We start from the raw sequence: 19,045 nt of genomic DNA, 5'->3' as shown, positions 1-19,045 counted from the left end.
ACATGTTCTCATTAGAGACCCGCTCTCTGTCTGGGCCACCCAATTGATTTCCTCCATTTCGCCCTTCCCTCCGATGCCTCTCGTGACAGTCGGCTGCATAATGCTGCCTTTCTTGACATTATTAGGAGGCTGCGCGTGTCAGAAAATGACTGTCGCAGTGCAGGTCAACACTTTATTAAATCCATCTCGAGTATATAATGAGCCGATGGTCCAAAATAGTAAACAAGTGCCGTACTGCGATGCAGTGGTGGTAGGATGGAGCCAGAGGCACATCACAGTCCGTTAAGTGGACAGAGAATCGAAACTCCTGCGAGACGACGGGAATGAAAAGAAGAATGCTAACAGGCGCACCACTCCACATGAAAGTTGTCTCATTGGCTGCCATTGACAGCGGGAAACCTTGGGCTTTTTATCTTAGTCACTTTGACCACCTCCACTTGTCTGTAAACTTTCTAGTGATGTAGCTGGGTGAGCAGCTATTGCTCCCGAAAGAGCCATGTTTTATTATTTTAAATTGGGATGTTTTGTTAGTTGCAGGTTTACAATCCCGGTTGGTTTTGAGTTAGCCAGTAGAGGGCGGTGCGGATTGAAAAATTTCGCCTGTAGAAGATATGCGCTTCGTGCTCTTCAGCCTGTAATGTGCTGTAGCGCACTTTTATTGTTGTTGTTGGGGAGGATGTTCGTTAAATTGCTACGCCGCCATTGTTCCCGGTTGGATCAGAATGAGATTTTTTACGTACGTATTCTAGGTATGGATACGCATTGATCCCTGAATCCGATTTGGGATTTTTTGTTTCAGAGATTCATAGCTTGCGGAAATAAAAATACTTATTTTTATTCGTGGAACACCGATCCTCGCAGTTCAATAATTGTATAGTTATTGATACCTGTTGGTTCTGTAGGGCGCTGGGTGGTTCCTTCTTATTTACCAGATTAAATTATTTTTACAATTGGATTTCCCGGATTTTAGCCACTTAATCGACGGAACCAGGAATCGCATACAAAAAAAACGAAAAAAATACTTCTTTGCCAGTCTTCCTAATTCAAACGGAGAGGACATCTAACACCGGTTGCAACAATTCTCTACCCGTACCCCCGATTTGACATGCGCATCGACAATTTGAGGTCACCCTGAACGTTTGGGAGCAGATGTGTCGGAGTCTAGATTGCAACGTGTGATGAGTGGCACTCTCGCTGACTCGGCACACTCGCAACAATGCACGCAGGTCTCTCCAGCTAATGAGCTCTCGGTATAGGCAGCCTCACACGGAGCCTATGGCTTCTATCGCGTTCTCTATCTGGGGAAGGAGGGGCTTTTTTTCTCTCTCCTTTTCACATGGCGGCTGGCGGTGGACCAAGGAAACTGATAGAAAATGTAAATCACCATCGAGCAACTCATGTGGGTCCAGTGGGTTTGTGTCACCGGGATGAGAGCGAAACGTTCCCCGGGGGGCTCACCAAAGTAGAGATGGTGAAGTTATTTCTGTATCTGACTTTCAAACAGTCACAGATTTACAGGCAAGGCTCGGCTCACGTCGGTGACAGGCAATGTATGACATTGTTAAAATAGACAAGAGTGGAAATCTCATCGGGGGGACGACTCGGTCCAATGTGACTGCTTTCCTGTAAATTCTCAACACGGAGAGGAACTTTGGGCCCCGAATTCTCTCGTGACTTGTTGCGACTTGGACAACATTTCTAAAGTTTGCCTTGAAGAGTAATAATTACACTGGTGGCCTTGAGGGACAAAAGCGTATTTCATAAAATGGCCCCCCAAAACAAATAGACCACATTTAGGGGTACCTTGGCACTTGACTTTTGGAATTTGCCCATAACCTATACCCTTTCGAAATCAAAGTTGTTTGCTGCTAAGGTCATATCTCAAGATAACTTGACATTTTCCACTGGCTGGGGATCAATACCGAATGGAGAACTGGCAATTGAAAAAGATAGAAAAGCCTCCATACTATGGTTCTGCTAAAAGTACATTTATGCTATTCTCCTTTTTACATATAAGCTTTAATCCTGGTGAGGTTTTACCCCACCTCCATTAAAAATAAGTTCGCTTTTGTCAATACGATGACAAAACAATAAAGCATTCCGTTTTGACATAATTTTATACTCATCCTTTGCCATGAATGGCGAAAGATTTCAATTCAAAATAATATTCCCATCAATGGTAGTGAACTACAGGGATTTTTGACATAGAATATCTCTGAATAGTAGTGAATGAATAATTAAAAACTTGCATAAATTTTCCCACAATTTGTGGCCGTACCATACAGAATATATTTATTGTATCCCAGTATTCTTTTTCCTTTCTAATCAAATTCTAATTCTGGTGTGTCTTTTAGAATACATGACACAAAATTACGATTAAGACGTGAGAAATCTGATGAAACCGTTTCAGTGCGGATCTGCTCAAGGCGGAGCAAAATCAGAACCGTATCTCATGAGATGTTTCAACTATGTGCGAGAAAATGACAGGGAAAAATCTGATAAAGTTGCTAGAATTTTCTAAAAATACTAGTTTTAATCTGATTTTTTTTCCCAAGACAAGCGCGGTAGAAGCCGTCTCGTTATCACCTCGCAGCCTCTCGCAACACAATGAAACAAAGCATATGCTGATGTCTAAATATAACTCTAATGAGTCAGCCACTCTTGAGATATCCGAGGACACGTTTACCTGGTTTGTGTTTATTTTCATTTGTATTTTTTTTTTTTTAGGAAACAGAACCACACTCCATATTTTTCCCCCGATCTTACGTAATGTCTTCCTGTGTTTTGATGATATATTTTCTGCCCGACACGCATTTTCTGGGGGATGCAAATGCAATGCTAGCGATGGTAGCTTGGTAGCCATGTCATCAAATATTCATTCTCACAAAAGCTCTATTCTGTGGTGGTGCCGCAGCATCCTTTTGCCTGTGATGGAGAGTTACAAAGATAGACTCCCGTAGCCTACAGTGCTCGTCTGCCACGTCGTGTACCTGTCAGGGAAATTACAAAGACTCGGGAGCTCGGCGTCACATTTCAAACGCCTAACCTTACTGTGTTCAGTTGATGTCTCTCTGGCAGCGCTAAATATATGAGATGCCCTCTAGTATCTTACAAGATTTCTGTTTTGATCTGCGTGAAGTTGTGATATAAGCTTTGGTTAATAATTGATGTCTGGAAGGATGTCTCTCCAGCTCGTTCACACGACTCAGAAGTGACATTCCTGAAAATAAGAGGGGATGCAGGATGAGCTAGCGCACTTTGTGAATTCTTGATTCGTGGCGTAGGAATTCAGCACCCCCGCCCCCGCCTCTCGCCGTTCTTGTTATTGTGGAGAAAGTTGGGCGTTTTTTAAGTTTTGCCACGCGTGGCCTTTCCGCCCGTCGAGGGAAAGGCTGCGCTGACCTCATTAGTGCCGGCCGCCTCACACCTGCGCCGTGTGATCGGGAAGTTTCTTTTCAGACAGCTAAATTACCTAAATGACCTTCTCCTATTCACACGCCGGCTAATTAAGGCAAAAGGCGACAATGAGTGGGGCGCGCCATTGCTTGCTTTGCATGGGGGGACATGAGAGTGCCATGTAATCAAAAGCGAACGCACTGCCAAGGAGGGATGGCGTCGTTTGTATGGAGGTTCCTTTAAAGCAGAGGTCTTAAACATATGGCCCGGGGTCCAGGATCGGACCCCCGAGTGCTTGTTCAGCCTGAAAGATCATTCATACTGTACAAACAGAATCAAATGCTTTTATTCATTTAGCTATTTTTGTCCTATCTGCAGTCAAATTTGTTATTTTGCCCCCCGTACTCAAAATAGCGTCATTAATCACAGCCATTAAGTTAACGAGTAAGCTTAACATAGCCCAAAACTAACAGAAAGTAACCTGGAAATGCCCAAAAATCAACAAAGCGCATTCAACAAACTGAAGGCACCCCCCCCCCGTATAGACTCAAATGTAATTATTATGCTTTTACCCGCCAGTTAAAATCGTCAATAGTCTATGTTCCTGATTAACAATAAATGTATAAAATGATATCATTTTTTTGCTCAGCTCCTCAAGGTTTGAAGCGATTGTTTAGACTTAGAATTTCTCAGGTAAGACTTTGAAAAATAAGTTTCAAGGCCATTTCCGTGTGTTCAATGAAGGCTTCCAGCGAGTCTTAGAATTTCCAATTTGGGTGTCAGACTTGAGTCAAGGATTCAAATCCCACTCGGGATTTCAGATAAATCTTGTAGTTAGCAGCACCGTCCATGTTTAGCATCATCCCAAACTATGTTTACAATATTCAGCCCGTGCGTGCTGAACATGCCAACGGGATGCGTTATGAAACCAGCTAACCGCGTTCTACCTTCAGGTGACTAAACAACCCTGACAGGTGCCTCACCTTATCCACCGAACACGCCATCACATTTGTATAATTTCAAGTGGAGTCCAAATGTACAAAATGACACAATGTGCCAACATGTCTCCCCCGATGACAAACTACATTCTCGCACTCTCTACTTAAGTGCAAAGTTTCGAACCGTTGTGCAATCAGTATGTCAAGACACACTCTATGTTAGGCTGACCTGCACAATACCCATCTAGTTCTTTTCTCGTTTGTTTTTGATCATTCCAAACATGAATTGGCCAGTCGTATTCAAATTAAAAGGCGTCTGAAGGCAAACGACAAGATAATAAAACCCGCTGATATAATCAACACATTCATGGAAACCCTTAAATGATCAAATATTAATCAAAGACCCGCTGCAAGATTTCTGAGGAATGTTGGCGTTTGTATTTTTCAGTTTGCACCCGTAATTATCAGTAAGGACATTTTGCAAAACACGTCAACCATTAATGATTAGTTTTTGTATTCCTATTTGTTTGGAATTAAGAGAGCTCATGTGGTCAAGGTGGGTTTGTTTATCAAATTTCCCTTTCTGCCCTCAAATAATCTTTAATTAACTTCTGTGTCAGTCGAAGAATTTTTCAATTAATGTTTTAAACTCCTCGTCGTTTTAATTAAACTCTGTAGAATTACGCGTGGCTTGACACAAACACAAACTTAAATACAAACAAGCTTTTTAGTATGGCATCAATTTCTCTAAATGTCACCTTTTAGAGATAATTCTTGCAATTTAAATTTTGGCAAATAATTGACAGAAAAAATCACAAAAGGGACCAAATTTAATGACAGTATGCAAATCAAGAATCAAAAATACATTTGAAACCGTTTCAATGGGAAAACATTTAATAGAATGTAAAAATGTCTCAAAACCGAGTATGTCTTTTCAAGACTTGTTGTTTTTATTGACTCTTTTCCCACCAAATCCATGAATTATTATTCATTCATTTTCATCCATCTAGAAATTTCCTGCTTCAGCCGTTGCTTTAAAAATCAAATAGAAGCCTGGAGGACAGGATGCTATAAAGCTCAATCCGTGTCAAGTACTTTCAATTGGACATGAAGTGCATTCTAAAAAATTAAAAGCTGCTGCCCCTGCTGCTCCACTTTGAGCTGCCTGCAGGCAAATGCTCCCCAATTCCGATCACAATACCAAAAAAAAAGAACAACCTTATTCAAATTGCAAAATGATACTTTAAAGTTGGAACACAAGCGGTGGGTGCTCAAGTCATTACTTTGTATTTTCTCTCCCTTTACCCATTTTCTACTGTGAATTCAATTAACATGACTTTTGTAAGAAAGACTAAGAAAGGGATCCAGTCAAAATTCGAAAGTTTAAAAAAAAAAAACTCCATTCTTTTTACTCTCCATCAATCCCAAATTGTAGGACGCAAGTCAAATACTTTCCGTGTCAAATGGATTCAGCCCGCAGCAACATTTTGCCGCCGTGTAAGGATTTAACCCGGTGCCTGTATTGCGTTTCACTCGGGCTCAATATTTAGCGTGATTGAACTCATTAGGCGTCCCATAAGTAGTTTCGCCCTGATTCAAATGGATCTCTTTTTAAATCCACTCTTTGACTTGGCATGTATGGCATATATTGTATATATCTAGATATGGAGGAAAAGTGGTTGGCATATCTGCCTCATAGTGTTGAGATCGAGGGTTCAATCTCTGTTTTGTTTCGGCCTTCCTTTGTGCTTGCCTGCTTGCTTGCTTGCTGCCCGTGGTTGGCTGGAATAGACTCCAACACCCCCGTCACCCTTGCCTGATCTGAAAACACGATCCTATTGGGACTTGTGGGAATTATTTAAATGCATAATGATTCCAATAGCTAACATTTGAGCATTTTGAACAGATCCACAAGTCTGGAAATGGTAAATTAACCACGTTTCACGAGTTGTTATCATTGAAACTGACTCAGTCATGATTAACCTATAGTGTTAGAACTGAGAATTTCTAAATATTTACATTCAAACCAAGACAATAACACATCTTAAAAATGGGTTTCAGCTAAATGGACCAAACTATGTTAAATCTTTAAGAGAAAAATGAGGGCTTGGTTATATTTGATAAAACAAGTCATCTTGATCATGCCTTTTCCATCTTCAGAATCAAAGATTTTGCAGATGTCATCACGCTGTTTGTTCTTGGAATCTGTCAAGCTTTGCTTTGATTCTGTGGTGGCTCCATCAATTGATGTAAACAGCTTTCCAAAATTCTAAGTATATTTGCTAAAAGGTACTTGGCAAGCTCGCTGGAAGAAATTCTCTACCTCGTACTCACTATTTACCCGCATTCTCTAGTCTCGCGTCTTAAGCTGTTTGCATATGCAGCAAATCATCTGCTCACACTTAATTGAATTCACCCCAAAAAAAAGTGCCGGAACTTGACCGTCGTTGACATTTCCCAGCAAAACAACGTAAAATGGATACATTTCAACAGCAATATCAGAATATCACGCCAATTAAAACACTGGGCCTTGATTTTAACGTTCAAAAAGACAGGCCACTTAAAAGACAGCCTTCCGGCTCAGGCAATAACTAATGCGCCATAGCTACATTCAATATTTACCTTTTGTTATACATATATGGAAGCCGCAAGCTGTAGGCAAGCCATCTCTTTTCGAGGTGTTACAAAGGCAACAATGCACAGCCCATGACTAATGTCCAAAATGTTTTTGATCCCCTTTAAAACTCAACCCACACAGGACTAATTAGAACCCCCTTTCTTTACTCGCGCCGTTATTTCATCTCCAAATTCCGAGCCACCGCCGTACGCCAATCCCTCCTCGGCGCCCATTTTGTGTCGCGTCTCCATCCCGATAGCGTCTGCTTCCAAGTTCGCCATCAGAGAGGCGAGCCGTGGGAACAGCTCGCGGTTTGTATTCCGTGTGTGCGACAGGCGGCGAGGCGGCAATCTTGTCTTTGGAGAGAGACAATGATTCCACAGCTGCCATGTTGTGCACACAAATGTGCCGCAGGCATCGGTGTTGAAATCTATCACCTTGCCGTGGTGAGTCTCAAAATGTGAGGGGAATGAAATAAATTAAAAGCACATCCTGCAGTGGGTATTTGATTTTTAATGCACACGACGCGCATTTAAAAGCCCGCTCGCGCTTCTTCATTCTCCCGCCGGCCGCGGCCGCGTGACAGGCACAACTCTAAATCACCAGGCAAAGAGGTTGTAGCGGCTTGATTAGGTATTTAATCATTTGATGCTATAATGACAAACCTCGCATTCTCATTAGAACGCTCATAACTCCTCTGAATAATGTCTGCTTGCGTTATCTTCTCACCCATGAAATCGTCATGCCGTCCATGAAATGTCATCATTTATTGTCATTCCAAATGGTGCTGTCATAAAAATGGCTTCCCAACACTCGCGCCAAGAAAATATTGAGAATAATTTTTGGCTCCTTCTCAAATTCGACATTTATAATTGACCGTTTTAATGTTTAAACACGCCGTCGAACATAAAAAGAAGCACCGACACAGGATATGAATTAAAATGAATTCAATAATAAATGAGAAAGCTGTTTATTGCCAGCCGTGAGTTAAAGTTTAGTGTCAGACTCAAAAGAATATCTCTGTATATTTTAAACAGAGACATAACTTTGACTTAAAGTCGTCCAGGTTCAAGGAGACACATTGGAAACAACAGGTAGAATTGAAGGCGGGGGAGAAACATTCGTAGTTCTAAAATATCTCCATTTTCATAGGCATAATATATTTAAATCCTTGTTGAAACATTGATAGTTTTACCGCAATTTATTGAGGAGCTCGGAGTGTCTTCGTGTCGTTACTTTGTGGCTCGACTATCAAAACATCGCGGCTTGGTTCCTTCAAATATTATATGAAAAGTTTATAGTGTAGGAAGAATAATACAAATTGAAATGGGGGGAAAAAGGCAATTGGAGGGTATTCACCAGCCACCGGGGGCAGTGTCTCTGGGAGTTTAATAATACGTCGTACAATGAGGGTTTTAAAACTCCAAATAATATTGAATAGACACCATAAAAACATTGTCCTTACGTTGCGGTTATTTTTTTCTTGGACACGATAAATAAAGTAGTATTTTTTGTCGTTACTTTTAGGTAGAATGGGGAAAGAGGAGTTGAGATGTGATTGCTTTAGGTCACATGTGTCAAAGTGGCGGCCCGGGGGGCCAAATCTGGCCCGCCGCATCATTTTGTGTGGCCCGGGAAAGTAAATGATGAGTGCCGACTTTCTGTTTTAGGATCAAATTTAAATGAAGAGTATAGATGTATATTAAATTTCCTGATTTTCCCCCTTTTAAATCAATAATTGTAATTTTCTAATCCATTTTTTCTGTGTTTTTAGTTCAAAAAACATTTTGTAAAATCTAAAAAATATTTTAAAAAAGCTCAAATAAACATTGTTTTAGATCTATAAAAAAATTGAATATTCAGGGCTTTTAATCCAGTTCTTTTAATCCATTTATTAAAAAAAATATCGAAATATTATATCTAAAATGGTCCGGCCCACGTGAAATCAAGTGGACGTTAAAGCGGCCCGCGAACCAACCCGAGTTTGACACCCTTGCTTTAGGTGGAAGATTTTATTATTCTTTTTTGTATGAGTAGTTATATTTTCATTATTGGGACGATATCTTTTATCTCTGCCTCGAGGTCTTCTATAAATAAATAAAGTTGAGTGGAGTGAACGAATAGTGAGTGAAATCATCAAAACAGGTCACACGCGCTCAGCACGCACACAAGCATCCACGTCTAAGCCACAGCGACAGGCTAGACAGAAAGCCATCATGACCGGCGCAGGCTAAGAAACACACGTAAAAAGTCATTATTTCCCGCACGCCACGGTCTCCATTTTAATGGGCCGGCTCCGCCCCAGCGCCGCATTACAGTCAAGACTCCAGCTTTTTAGCTTAGTGCGCTCCGTGATTGAAATTCCAAGTCAGCCATCAATCTGCATTATAGACTGGTTTCCCCTTGTCTGGCGCGGGCTAACTGAAACAGATTGAGACAGCTCGCGCTCGCTGCATCGCTAATGGCCGCCGATGAAAGGCATCCCTGTGCCGTTGACCCCCAACGCCAATCGGAGCGGAGGCGAGCGCGACTCGATACGAGGAGGCGTCTCTTCGCCGCTCCACGGCGGTTCCCATCGACTGTACGTTTGCTCGGGAACAGAATCTAATCGCGAGATGCCAACGGGCCGACGCTTATCTTAATGCTTTACCATAATGTGGCTGGAAGGGAGCCCAAAGTCGAGAAACGTGACAGCGCGCGCCCGGGCGGGTGTATTGTTTGGGCATAATGACGGCCCAATTATCTTCGGCGGCGGTGCCGACATCGGGATGTTTTACACGGTGGTGGCGCCGCCGCCGCCAGCTCGGGGAATTAATGACGTTCACCTCTGACTCGTCGTTATTTCATGTCGGGTAATAACATGAGTAGAGGGTGCGAAAACAAGCAGGCCTTTTCAGAAGAGCCTGACAAACATGTAAAAGCAATGACATCAAATGTGACCCAATTCATTCTCAGGCTGTCTGGGGTACTCCAAAACAACAAAACAACCTGAGAGATTATTTATTTATTTTTTTGCTTCTAGGTCTAGGATGGGAAGAAAAAAATATTTCCAGGAATGGTGCAATGGCTAAAAACTCTTGGGATGCCAATCACGTGCAATCCAGTTGAAGTAGGAGCGCTGGCATGGAGTTCGGGGTGTCAATCACCAATTTCGGGACAATTCCGATCAAGTACGTGATATTCGCCAACATTACATATTCTGCTACGATTCAGTTTCAATTCCATTCAAGGGCTTTGTTCGAGTCAGTGTCAGGTGACGTGTTCAACATTGTCACATTTTACGTGAAGGCATTTTGACCATTTTTATTGCTGAGGCATTTTCAACAAAACAAAAACAAATATCAGTCAAGAGTTGCTTATTTTTTTACACTTTTAATAATATGCACACATTTCATTGATTTTGCAAGGCTCTGATTATAAATAAATGGTAAACTCATCAAAACTCTTTAACAGCCCCTCAGATTCAATATTGTTTAGATCGACAAATTTTGTTTAATTTAGGAAACTAAAAAATAAAGATGGGAATGTGTATTGATTTACACTTCCATCGATTAACTTTTTTTTTTTGCTTAACCAATCGACCTATGGATCCAGATCAATAGATATTTAACACCTACTGCCAACGCTCCTATTCGAAAAGAATTGGATGTATAATGCAGTCAATGGCAGCAAATAAGTTAATGGAAAGCGAAAAACATTTGACCTAAGGAAAAGTACTAATACTTGGTGGAATACAACTTTTTAAGAGTACACACCTTAAAAATGTACTTAAGTACAAAAGTAAAAAACAAGTTTTGATGTCAATTATAGCAATACTTGTTTTTGTAACTTGACGGCACGTGCAAAAAAAAAAATTGAGCAGAGAAAATATTTTCCTTCTTTTATGAACTCGCAAAAGAAAAACAGATTTGCTGCAAGCTAAATTCTGACAGGATAGTCAGGACTGAACTCGCTAAAGACCTTGCGCGAGAAAAACAAAGACCCAAAACAAATGGAAAACGAGCTCATGATAAAAAAAAAATATGACAGAACAAAACTCTCTAGTGCATGTTTTTCCCGAGCAGCTGCAGAATTTTTAAGCGATATATTCTTAGGGTTTCACAGGGATAATTCAACATGAATGTTTCATCTGTCAACATAAAAAGCTTGTCTCAAAATGGCGGTCTTTCAATTTGACATACTATAACTCCTTGACAACTGTTAATGTTTGAGAAAGTTGTTTTAGTAAAAGTTTTGTCAATATAAGTGATAGTGGATAATCAAAGTGTCGATTTGGCAATATATCGTGATATAAGATCGCACGATTTTCGTATCGATTCAAAATCTGTCCGAATCTATCTTTACATTTACTTTAGTGCTGAATGAGGTTTCAGAAATAAGTTGATATCGATGTTCTTTTATGTCCATTTTAATTCGTTTTTAGAGAAAAAAATGTGTATTCATTGTCGAGCTGGATTCAAAATTTTGACATTTGAATAGTTATAGGAATTGTATCGCCAGATATGAGGCAATAGACAACCTCTACTGTATCAGCAGATTTTCTAGGTGTGTCTAAAAATAGCCGTTGTTTTTCGGACCGCGGCCTCAAGTCATTATCTGGGTGGCATAATCAACAGTTAATTGATTACCTTGAAGCCCACGCTAATGGAAAAGAAGCTCAGTGTATCTTCCGTAAAGATGACACCTGAGGGAGGCTCAGGGATATTTGCTAAACATCTCCAGGGAAGATGGATTGATTGAAGATCTTTAATTACTTTGTGTGATGATCATCATGTCACATAGGGTGTCATGCTGGGAGACTGCGAGTGATAAAAGTGGAGGTCCAAACCATTTGAAGTGGGAGCCTGGGGCGTGCAGGAGCATGTTTTAGTGACAATGACATCAAATCCATCTTCGTATTCAATTGAATTCATTGACTTGAGTTATATATTTGGGCAGTGGTTAGCACGTCGACTTCAGTGTTCAGGCATCCAGGGTTTGATCTTCTCTTTTGGAGTTTGCGTGTTCTTCCCGGGCTTGTGTGGGTTTTCTCCGGGTACTCCGGTTTCCTCCCACTTCCCCAAAATATGCGCAATTGGCTGGTTGAGTTGGTTGCAATCTGAAATGCCCCTAGCTACGATTGATTGGTTTTCCGTGTCATTGTCAGTGTGTGGACATATTTGGCTGAGATAGACTCCAGCACCCTCTAACCCTTGTGAAGATATAAGCGATCCGTAAAATGAACCAATTTTTACCTCCTCCGTAAACAAAAACAACAACAAACCAACTCCTCACCATCTGTGCACCTTAACGACACAGTGCCACACCCAAAACCTGGATTTCGTAACCGTCTTCCTCCAAATAGACGAAACAACGTCTACCGTCGTCAATTTCACGGAATGAGGAAACTTGAATCTTGACTTTCATCTTTCCCCAAAGCTCACTTTGCCTTGGGTGATCTGCGCCAAATCTTTTTGTTTTCCAGCATCTTGAGCATCTTGACTTTTTTTTTTTGAGGCTGGATGATGCGGGATCCAGCCTCCAGCTTCATCCGGCTCCTCCTCCTCCACCTCCTCCTCCACCTCTTCTTCCTCCCTCTCTCTCCCATCACAAGGGGAAGACTATCTGCCTGCGCCGCCCCTCCGCACATTCACCCGTCTCCTCTCCTCTCCACTCCACTCCACTTCCACTCCGCTCCACTCCACCAGGTGGATGACACCCAAACGCAACCCTGAAGCCCAGCCCACCTCCCCTCCAAAAAGAAAAAAATGAAGCCTTTCTAATCGGCCTTTTAGCATGGAGTCCCGCTACGCTTTTTGCCTCTTGGTGATTTTCTCCTCCGAGTGGACGCGGGGCTTGTCCTCAACTTCCCAGCCGGAAATACGCTCCAGCCCCTCGGGTCATTTGGCGCACATCCGCGCGACTCCCCGGGAGCTCGCCCCGCAGGATTCGACGCATTTCGGAGACTTTGTCGGATTTACCGAAGCCGAAGACAGCACCGAAGTCGACCTGGAAAGTTCGGCAAAAGTCGAGCTTGGGCGCGCGTGGCGAGAAAACGCCTGCTGTTCCCAAGAGGACGACACGTCGGATGCTCGGCTCAAACTTTCCCTTTTTGACAGTCGGGGTGACGTGGAGAGCGAGGAAAATGGGGGACTGGTGGATTCATCGGAGTTCCAGAGGAGAAGGAGAAGGAGCGCTGAGACTTGGGCCGATTTGGGAGGCGATTTGGCACGCGAGGGTTCGAACCCCGAGCCGGCGGAGGTCCGGCTGGCCAGCTCCACCTTCGCCCTGGCCGGGGACACCGCCCACAACCAGGCGATGGTGCACTGGTCCGGCCAGAACAGCAGCGTGAGTCCATTGACGCACGCGTCTTTCTTTTGACGCAGTGTGGTCTCTCACTTTTGCTTTTTTTTTTTTGCTTGTGTATAGACACTTTTTCATTAAGAAAAAAATGTGCGCTCTTGTGTTAAAATGAATGCAACTCCAAGACTTTACAGTAGCGTTTTTGGGGGGGGGGTTCTTTGTTGATCATCTTTTTTGGTTGTCTATCCTTTATAATGGCTTCTTTGTTCACTGTAGCAGATTTTTCCGACCTGTTTTGACTCATGGCGCATATTTTAAATGAGAAAAAAAGGTTTTGGGATAAAAATAGCACAAAAATTGCCTTCACAAATCAACAAAATTCACATTTTTTGACGGTCACTCCATGCAGGAGCAAAAATCCATGATCTAACGTACTTCAATAACTTCCCTTTGTCACACCTGATGCTCTCTTCCAACCTGCCGTTTGGGAATCACTGCATTAATGCTACAACATCTGATTCCAGATGATATAATCATGCAGGCAGGGAGCAACAAAGACAAATATAACAAAGAACAAGGCTCCGTGGCGTCATAAAATGTTTATCAATGCAGTCACGGCGGTGTTAAGCAGCACACCGCCATCTCAACAACACCCAAACTACGACCAAGAACTCAAACCGTGACCACCTGCCTCTTGGTCCGTGTACTTAATGCCGTGGCCTGCAGGTGTAAATCCGATAACAACGTTTTATCTGGCCCGTGTGATTATGTGCCTTTAATAATTCAACAGGCCACTTGAGAAAAAGTGTGAGGCGCTCCAGTGATGTGGACGCCACAAAAAGCTGCCTCGGAGATTTCTGCGCCAGAGGGGGCTTAGTTCAAATCAATTCCATAGATAAAGGGGGCTGCGTATGACGTTTGGGCTGAGCTTTTTTCTTTCTTTCTGTTCTTTTATTCTTCTTCTTCTTCTCTCTTTTTCCCAAGCAAAAGATTGCGGACAGGCGCTCCCAGTCACCCCCTTAATAGACTTTTCGTGTATAAACCGGTGAAAAGGGCACTGGGTTATTGAGGCCTCTTAAAATATGCATGAATTTGTTTGAAGGAAGCTCGCTTGCTTCCGACTAACGCTGCTATATCGGGGACGGCGGTTGAAAAAATATCAGGACCCAGATGTGCATTAAATAATCATTAATCTGAGTAGTTCACAAACATTTTAAACTAGATGAACACATTCCCTGGGATTAATGATGATAGACATCCAATCCATTGGATGTGGGAGGGTTGGGAATGATCGTTTTGCTGTTAGTCGTGCTAGTTGTCACAGGTAAAGATTACATAGAAAATGTAGTGCTGTTAAATGAAACGGAAATGTACTGTATTGGAATAATAATAAGAGCAAATGAAAAGAGTAGCACGCAAACTTGAATTCTGTGATACGTTTATTTACCACTACAGGGAGCCCATGGACCTCTAATGTTTCACTCAGAAGCCAATCAAAGTCATTATGAATGATCTATGAGACCAAAAAAATCCATGTTTTCAAGCTACAAAATGTCATCATCTGTTAGAAGACATGTCGCCAAGTATATTTGACTCTTTTGGAATCATTCCAACAATTGAAAGAATCCTGACATAGTCAGGGTCTGTATTTATTTGTTTGATCATGTTAACAGGTACAACTTGAGCCAAAATGGTGAGCCGGAAATATTCTTAAAATCATTGCCGGAAGTCCCGCCTTCTCACGTGCATAGAGTGCATTGTAATATCCATAGCAGCAGTTAAAAATTAATCTTTTAGTGGAGACATCCACCTGCATTTTGAGATGATTTAATTCCTTGGCCAAAGGCAACGAGTGGCTCCAGCTCAAAGAAATCAAATTTCTTTTTGGTAACCTCATACGTTCAGTATCAGGCCTTTCTACGATCCTAAAAAAAAATCTTGAGAAATGCAGAACCTTGCAGATTTTCTTGTATTTATGTAATGCAAATTCCGCATTTGTAGACATCCTTAACTCCTTGCCTATGAGAGATTAACAAGGCAACAACCTCTACCGGCCTTCCCACTTGAAACAGATTGAACGTCTTCCGCAATCCGATGGCAGTCGACGTGTTAACGGCATTCATATTCCCATTAAATGAGCATCTGTGTTTGTACGAGTCCAATTTTCAACTCATGAAGGGATCATCGCTCTTGATTTTGAATGTACCTGAAAGGAGTAGATAGATTGCTAGGTAATGTCGCGTGTGCACATCTATCTCGTCTCCCGCTCGGCGCATGGCGTCCGATGTTTCCGTTTAGTTGCACTCGATGTGTTCATACTCGCTGCACTAATCAAACAACATGCGGCAATGTTTAACAAGCGAACCCGCAGAACACCGCAAAGACGACATGGAGGAGTCGCTCTATTTACCAGTTCTGGCAACCTAAATGATTTCCCACGTCTTGTTTTATAGCTTCTCTTACTGAAAAAGGCTGATTCCCATCTATCCCAATATTAGGCTGATCTATGAAGCTAGTGGCTTCTTAAAGAACTTTCATGTCGACATAGCTTGATGGGTTTATCCATCTTTTAGTTTCCTTATCTTGGAGAGGAAAAAAAACCAAACCTCTTTTTGCCGGCCCCCCGAGCAGCCTTTGAGGAACCTGTGGCCAAATTTTAATAAACTGCCTTCATCTCCTCGGGTTAAACATTCAGACGAAGAGCTGCTCCTCAATTATAGTGTTGAATTTTACATTGCTGTGTTTATTAAGCCATCTTGCCAGCTTTCTTGTCATCACTGCTTGATGTCTTATTTGATGGATTAAGCGCCACAAAGTCCAACATTAGCAACGAGTATGAGCACCGACGTCTTATCTTTTTAGCAGCAACTGTTTTCATTATTAATGTCTTTTAGCTCCCTATCAGGAAATTTGTGGTGTGATGGTCAGTGTGGGCTTTCATCTTCAAAATGCTTTAAAGTGAACCCAAAGTAATCCCTTCCTCCTTTTTTCTAAATGTTTTTGCCAATTTTCAAAGGGTATTTTAGAACGCATCAAGATTTCTGTTTGGAAAAATGTCATCTTTTTACCCGAACTTTTATCTTCCTCAATGCTCGTCTTTATTTAAGTCAATCATTACAGGCGTGGCCACGATTGGTGGATTCATTGGCATTTTCATGAGCGTATCGTGGCATTGTTGGGTTCGATTCCTGCTCGGTGCTGTGTGATTATATGCGTGCGAATGGTTGTCTGTCTACGATTGACTGGCGACCTGTCCTCAGAGTCAGCTGGGATGGGCTCCAGCACCCCTGAATAGGCTAAGCGATGGTAAAAATGAATTTGGCTGGCAACTCATTGAGGGTGCTCACAGTTGGCTGGAATATTTGTGGAAAATTAATGAATGAATGAACATATCACTGTAGTCGGGCGAACAGCTGGCATTTCCTTCAAAAGTAATTAAAATTGCAATCAACTTAGCTAGTCATTTTCAACACTTTCTTGGCCATTAATATGCAAAAATAACATGCCTAGGAATGGATCCACTGGTTTTTCCATGTTGATTCAGTTCAAGTTGAAAATTTTCAATGAAAAGTAGCTTATTTTTCGCACCTAATTATAAGTCATACCAGACAAAGAGTACACAATGAAGAGAAAAGAAAATTAAACCAAGTTGCCTTTTTGCGAGGGCAATTCTTTATTTTATCAGAAGCCAAGAACAAATAAAGTCAAAATAATGAAATGGAAAACAACTGGCTACTCGTAACATAACGTAAACATATTTTTCAGATAATTATAGCCTAACAACATAACAGGCTGTCAGTGGTCATAGGAAAAAAACATATAACACATCGCACTTGAGCATTAATTAGTCGCGGGCACAGGAAAACTATGAAAAAAGTGTGCCTTTATAGTCCGGAAAATGCAATACTTCTTTTTTATGCTGTCTTTTTTGGGGGCTATGAACATCTTATACAGAGTGAACGCTTAAAGGTACATGCAAAACACGTCATATCTGGAGTGAAAATCATTCAAAAGGCCAAATGTTAAATGATCAATTGAGGTGGCTCAGCAAGAAAGTTATCAGCACCGTCCAATAAGGATGAGCGATCGCTGAAGGGGTCGATGGCGGGGGTGGCAGGGCTGCCGGGGGGTGTTTCCGAGAGGATGCAAATGTCATGCGGCAGTTTACCTCACCGCCGAACTCTCCGCACGTAGCCAACATTTGACTCTTGAAGAACATGCTGGAGAGGATGTCGAAAACCAATCAGCTCGCTTCGCTGATATATGGCAGGCGGCGCGTGAACTTTAGTCCTAAATCGTCTCGGGAAGCTAACTGAGAAGGTCTGAATAGTCACGGAGAAGGAGTCCAACTTTGCATCCATGGGAGAGAGATGATTGTTCAGCAAATTTGCCGGAGAGTGTGTTGATCCCAAGCCTGACCTCGAAATCGGGATTCAAATTTTGGATGTTGTCGGGCCGAAAAAAAAGGAAACGAGAGAAAATGGCGATGTACTGGAAAACAGACGGTTAAAACAACGCTTCTCCTCGACCAAAATGGTTGCGGCGAGAGAGCGGATTCAAAGTGTGTCATGGAAGCGGCATAAAATGACAGCGATCTTAAAGATGTATTCTCTAAAGGCACCATTGTGTATTATATTTTAATACAATATTTTATGATGAAAAAAACAGCAAAAACAAAACATTTTCATGCTGTTGCCTTACCCCATCTGTTTGGCTTGAATTCCAATTGGTAGCAAATGTAAACACAAAGTTGAAGTACTGCCACCTCAATTCACAAAACAATACTTAATTTGACTACTTTAACCCATCATTCTTAGCTTGCTTATTAATTTACAGCACAAACGTGCTTTGTTTTTTTCTGACAGATGCGAGGCATGTTTGTTTTTCGAATAGCGAAGCCATTTGCACAGCCGTGACAGTGCCAAACTACATGTTTACAAATAAAGTACAAAACCCAATCCAATTTTGTACAAATTCAACGTGGATTGGACGCTATGTATAATAGACGACAAGGTTCCAAATAATTTAGCCTTTTCTGCTCCCCTTATTTTTGCCCAAAAAGTTAACTTTCTTGCCGCCAGTCACGTTCGTTCATTCGCTCCGCCCAGTCAAAATGGTTTGGACATCTAGCATCGTCACTGGTACTGACTCAATTTACATTCTAGGGTACTTACAAGTCACTTTTGCTACATTTTGAATCATTTCCTATTGATTTTGAGAAACTTCCCGGTATACTTCTTGTTCATTTGCCGGTTCCTGATGATTTTTGGGCATTGCCAGGTTATTTACTGTTGGTTTTGAGGTATATTAAGTCTCTCTATTTACTCATTGGCGGCCATATTGACGGCAAGGGGCGGATGAACATGCATTTGATCACAAACATCTGGTTTTGCTGCACCCTTGTAGAAAAAAAGAAAGCATTTAATCACGTACGTCAAGTATAAATGAGCTACAAAGTCCCCGTCGGGCCAAATTGGAACCTCGAGCGGGTCACTTCTGGCCCACGGGCCGTACGTTTGACACCACTGGGTTTATAGCTTACAGCGACAATGTTATACGGCCAGAGTTGTACTTTCAACAAAGAAAACACTACGTGAGGAATATGATTACTTCTAAACATATGCAACGTTAAGTAGATTTAAAGCGCAATAAAGTGTAAGCGCGGCCGTTAAAAAGGCCTTTGCCGTGTGCCAAGAATTTTTGCAGTGATTTGGTTCTGGAGAGTGCTTGCGGGAAAATGCAGTGCCATTTTTTTATTTTTTTTCCTCATTAGCCAATTAATAGCAATATCCCAGCACTGCGACAGCGACAT

At 41.9% G+C, this 19,045-nt stretch overlaps 1 protein-coding gene across 2 annotated transcripts in view; it reads left to right on the top strand.

Moving 5' to 3' along the window:
* LOC144084728 (VPS10 domain-containing receptor SorCS1-like) overlaps window positions 1-19,045 on the top strand; it is an 82,260-nt gene that overhangs the window by 19,936 nt on the left and 43,279 nt on the right. Inside the window, exon 5 of one of the 2 annotated variants that reach the window (XM_077613434.1) lies at window positions 9,974-10,121. Coding sequence is in view for 1 of the 2 variants with exons in the window: in XM_077613433.1 (XP_077469559.1) it covers window positions 12,727-13,278 (552 nt within the window). In the remaining variant the exon portion in view is untranslated. Of the gene's footprint in view, window positions 1-9,973; window positions 10,122-12,579; window positions 13,279-19,045 lie in introns of those variants that run through there. The other variant, XM_077613433.1, reaches the window with a different exon arrangement.

Source organism: Stigmatopora argus, chromosome 11, assembly GCF_051989625.1.
Source record: "Stigmatopora argus isolate UIUO_Sarg chromosome 11, RoL_Sarg_1.0, whole genome shotgun sequence".
In the NCBI taxonomy this organism is placed as follows: domain Eukaryota; kingdom Metazoa; phylum Chordata; class Actinopteri; order Syngnathiformes; family Syngnathidae; genus Stigmatopora; species Stigmatopora argus.
Note: the sequence above shows the minus strand (reverse complement) of the source record. Positions and strands in the feature narration are given on the sequence as shown.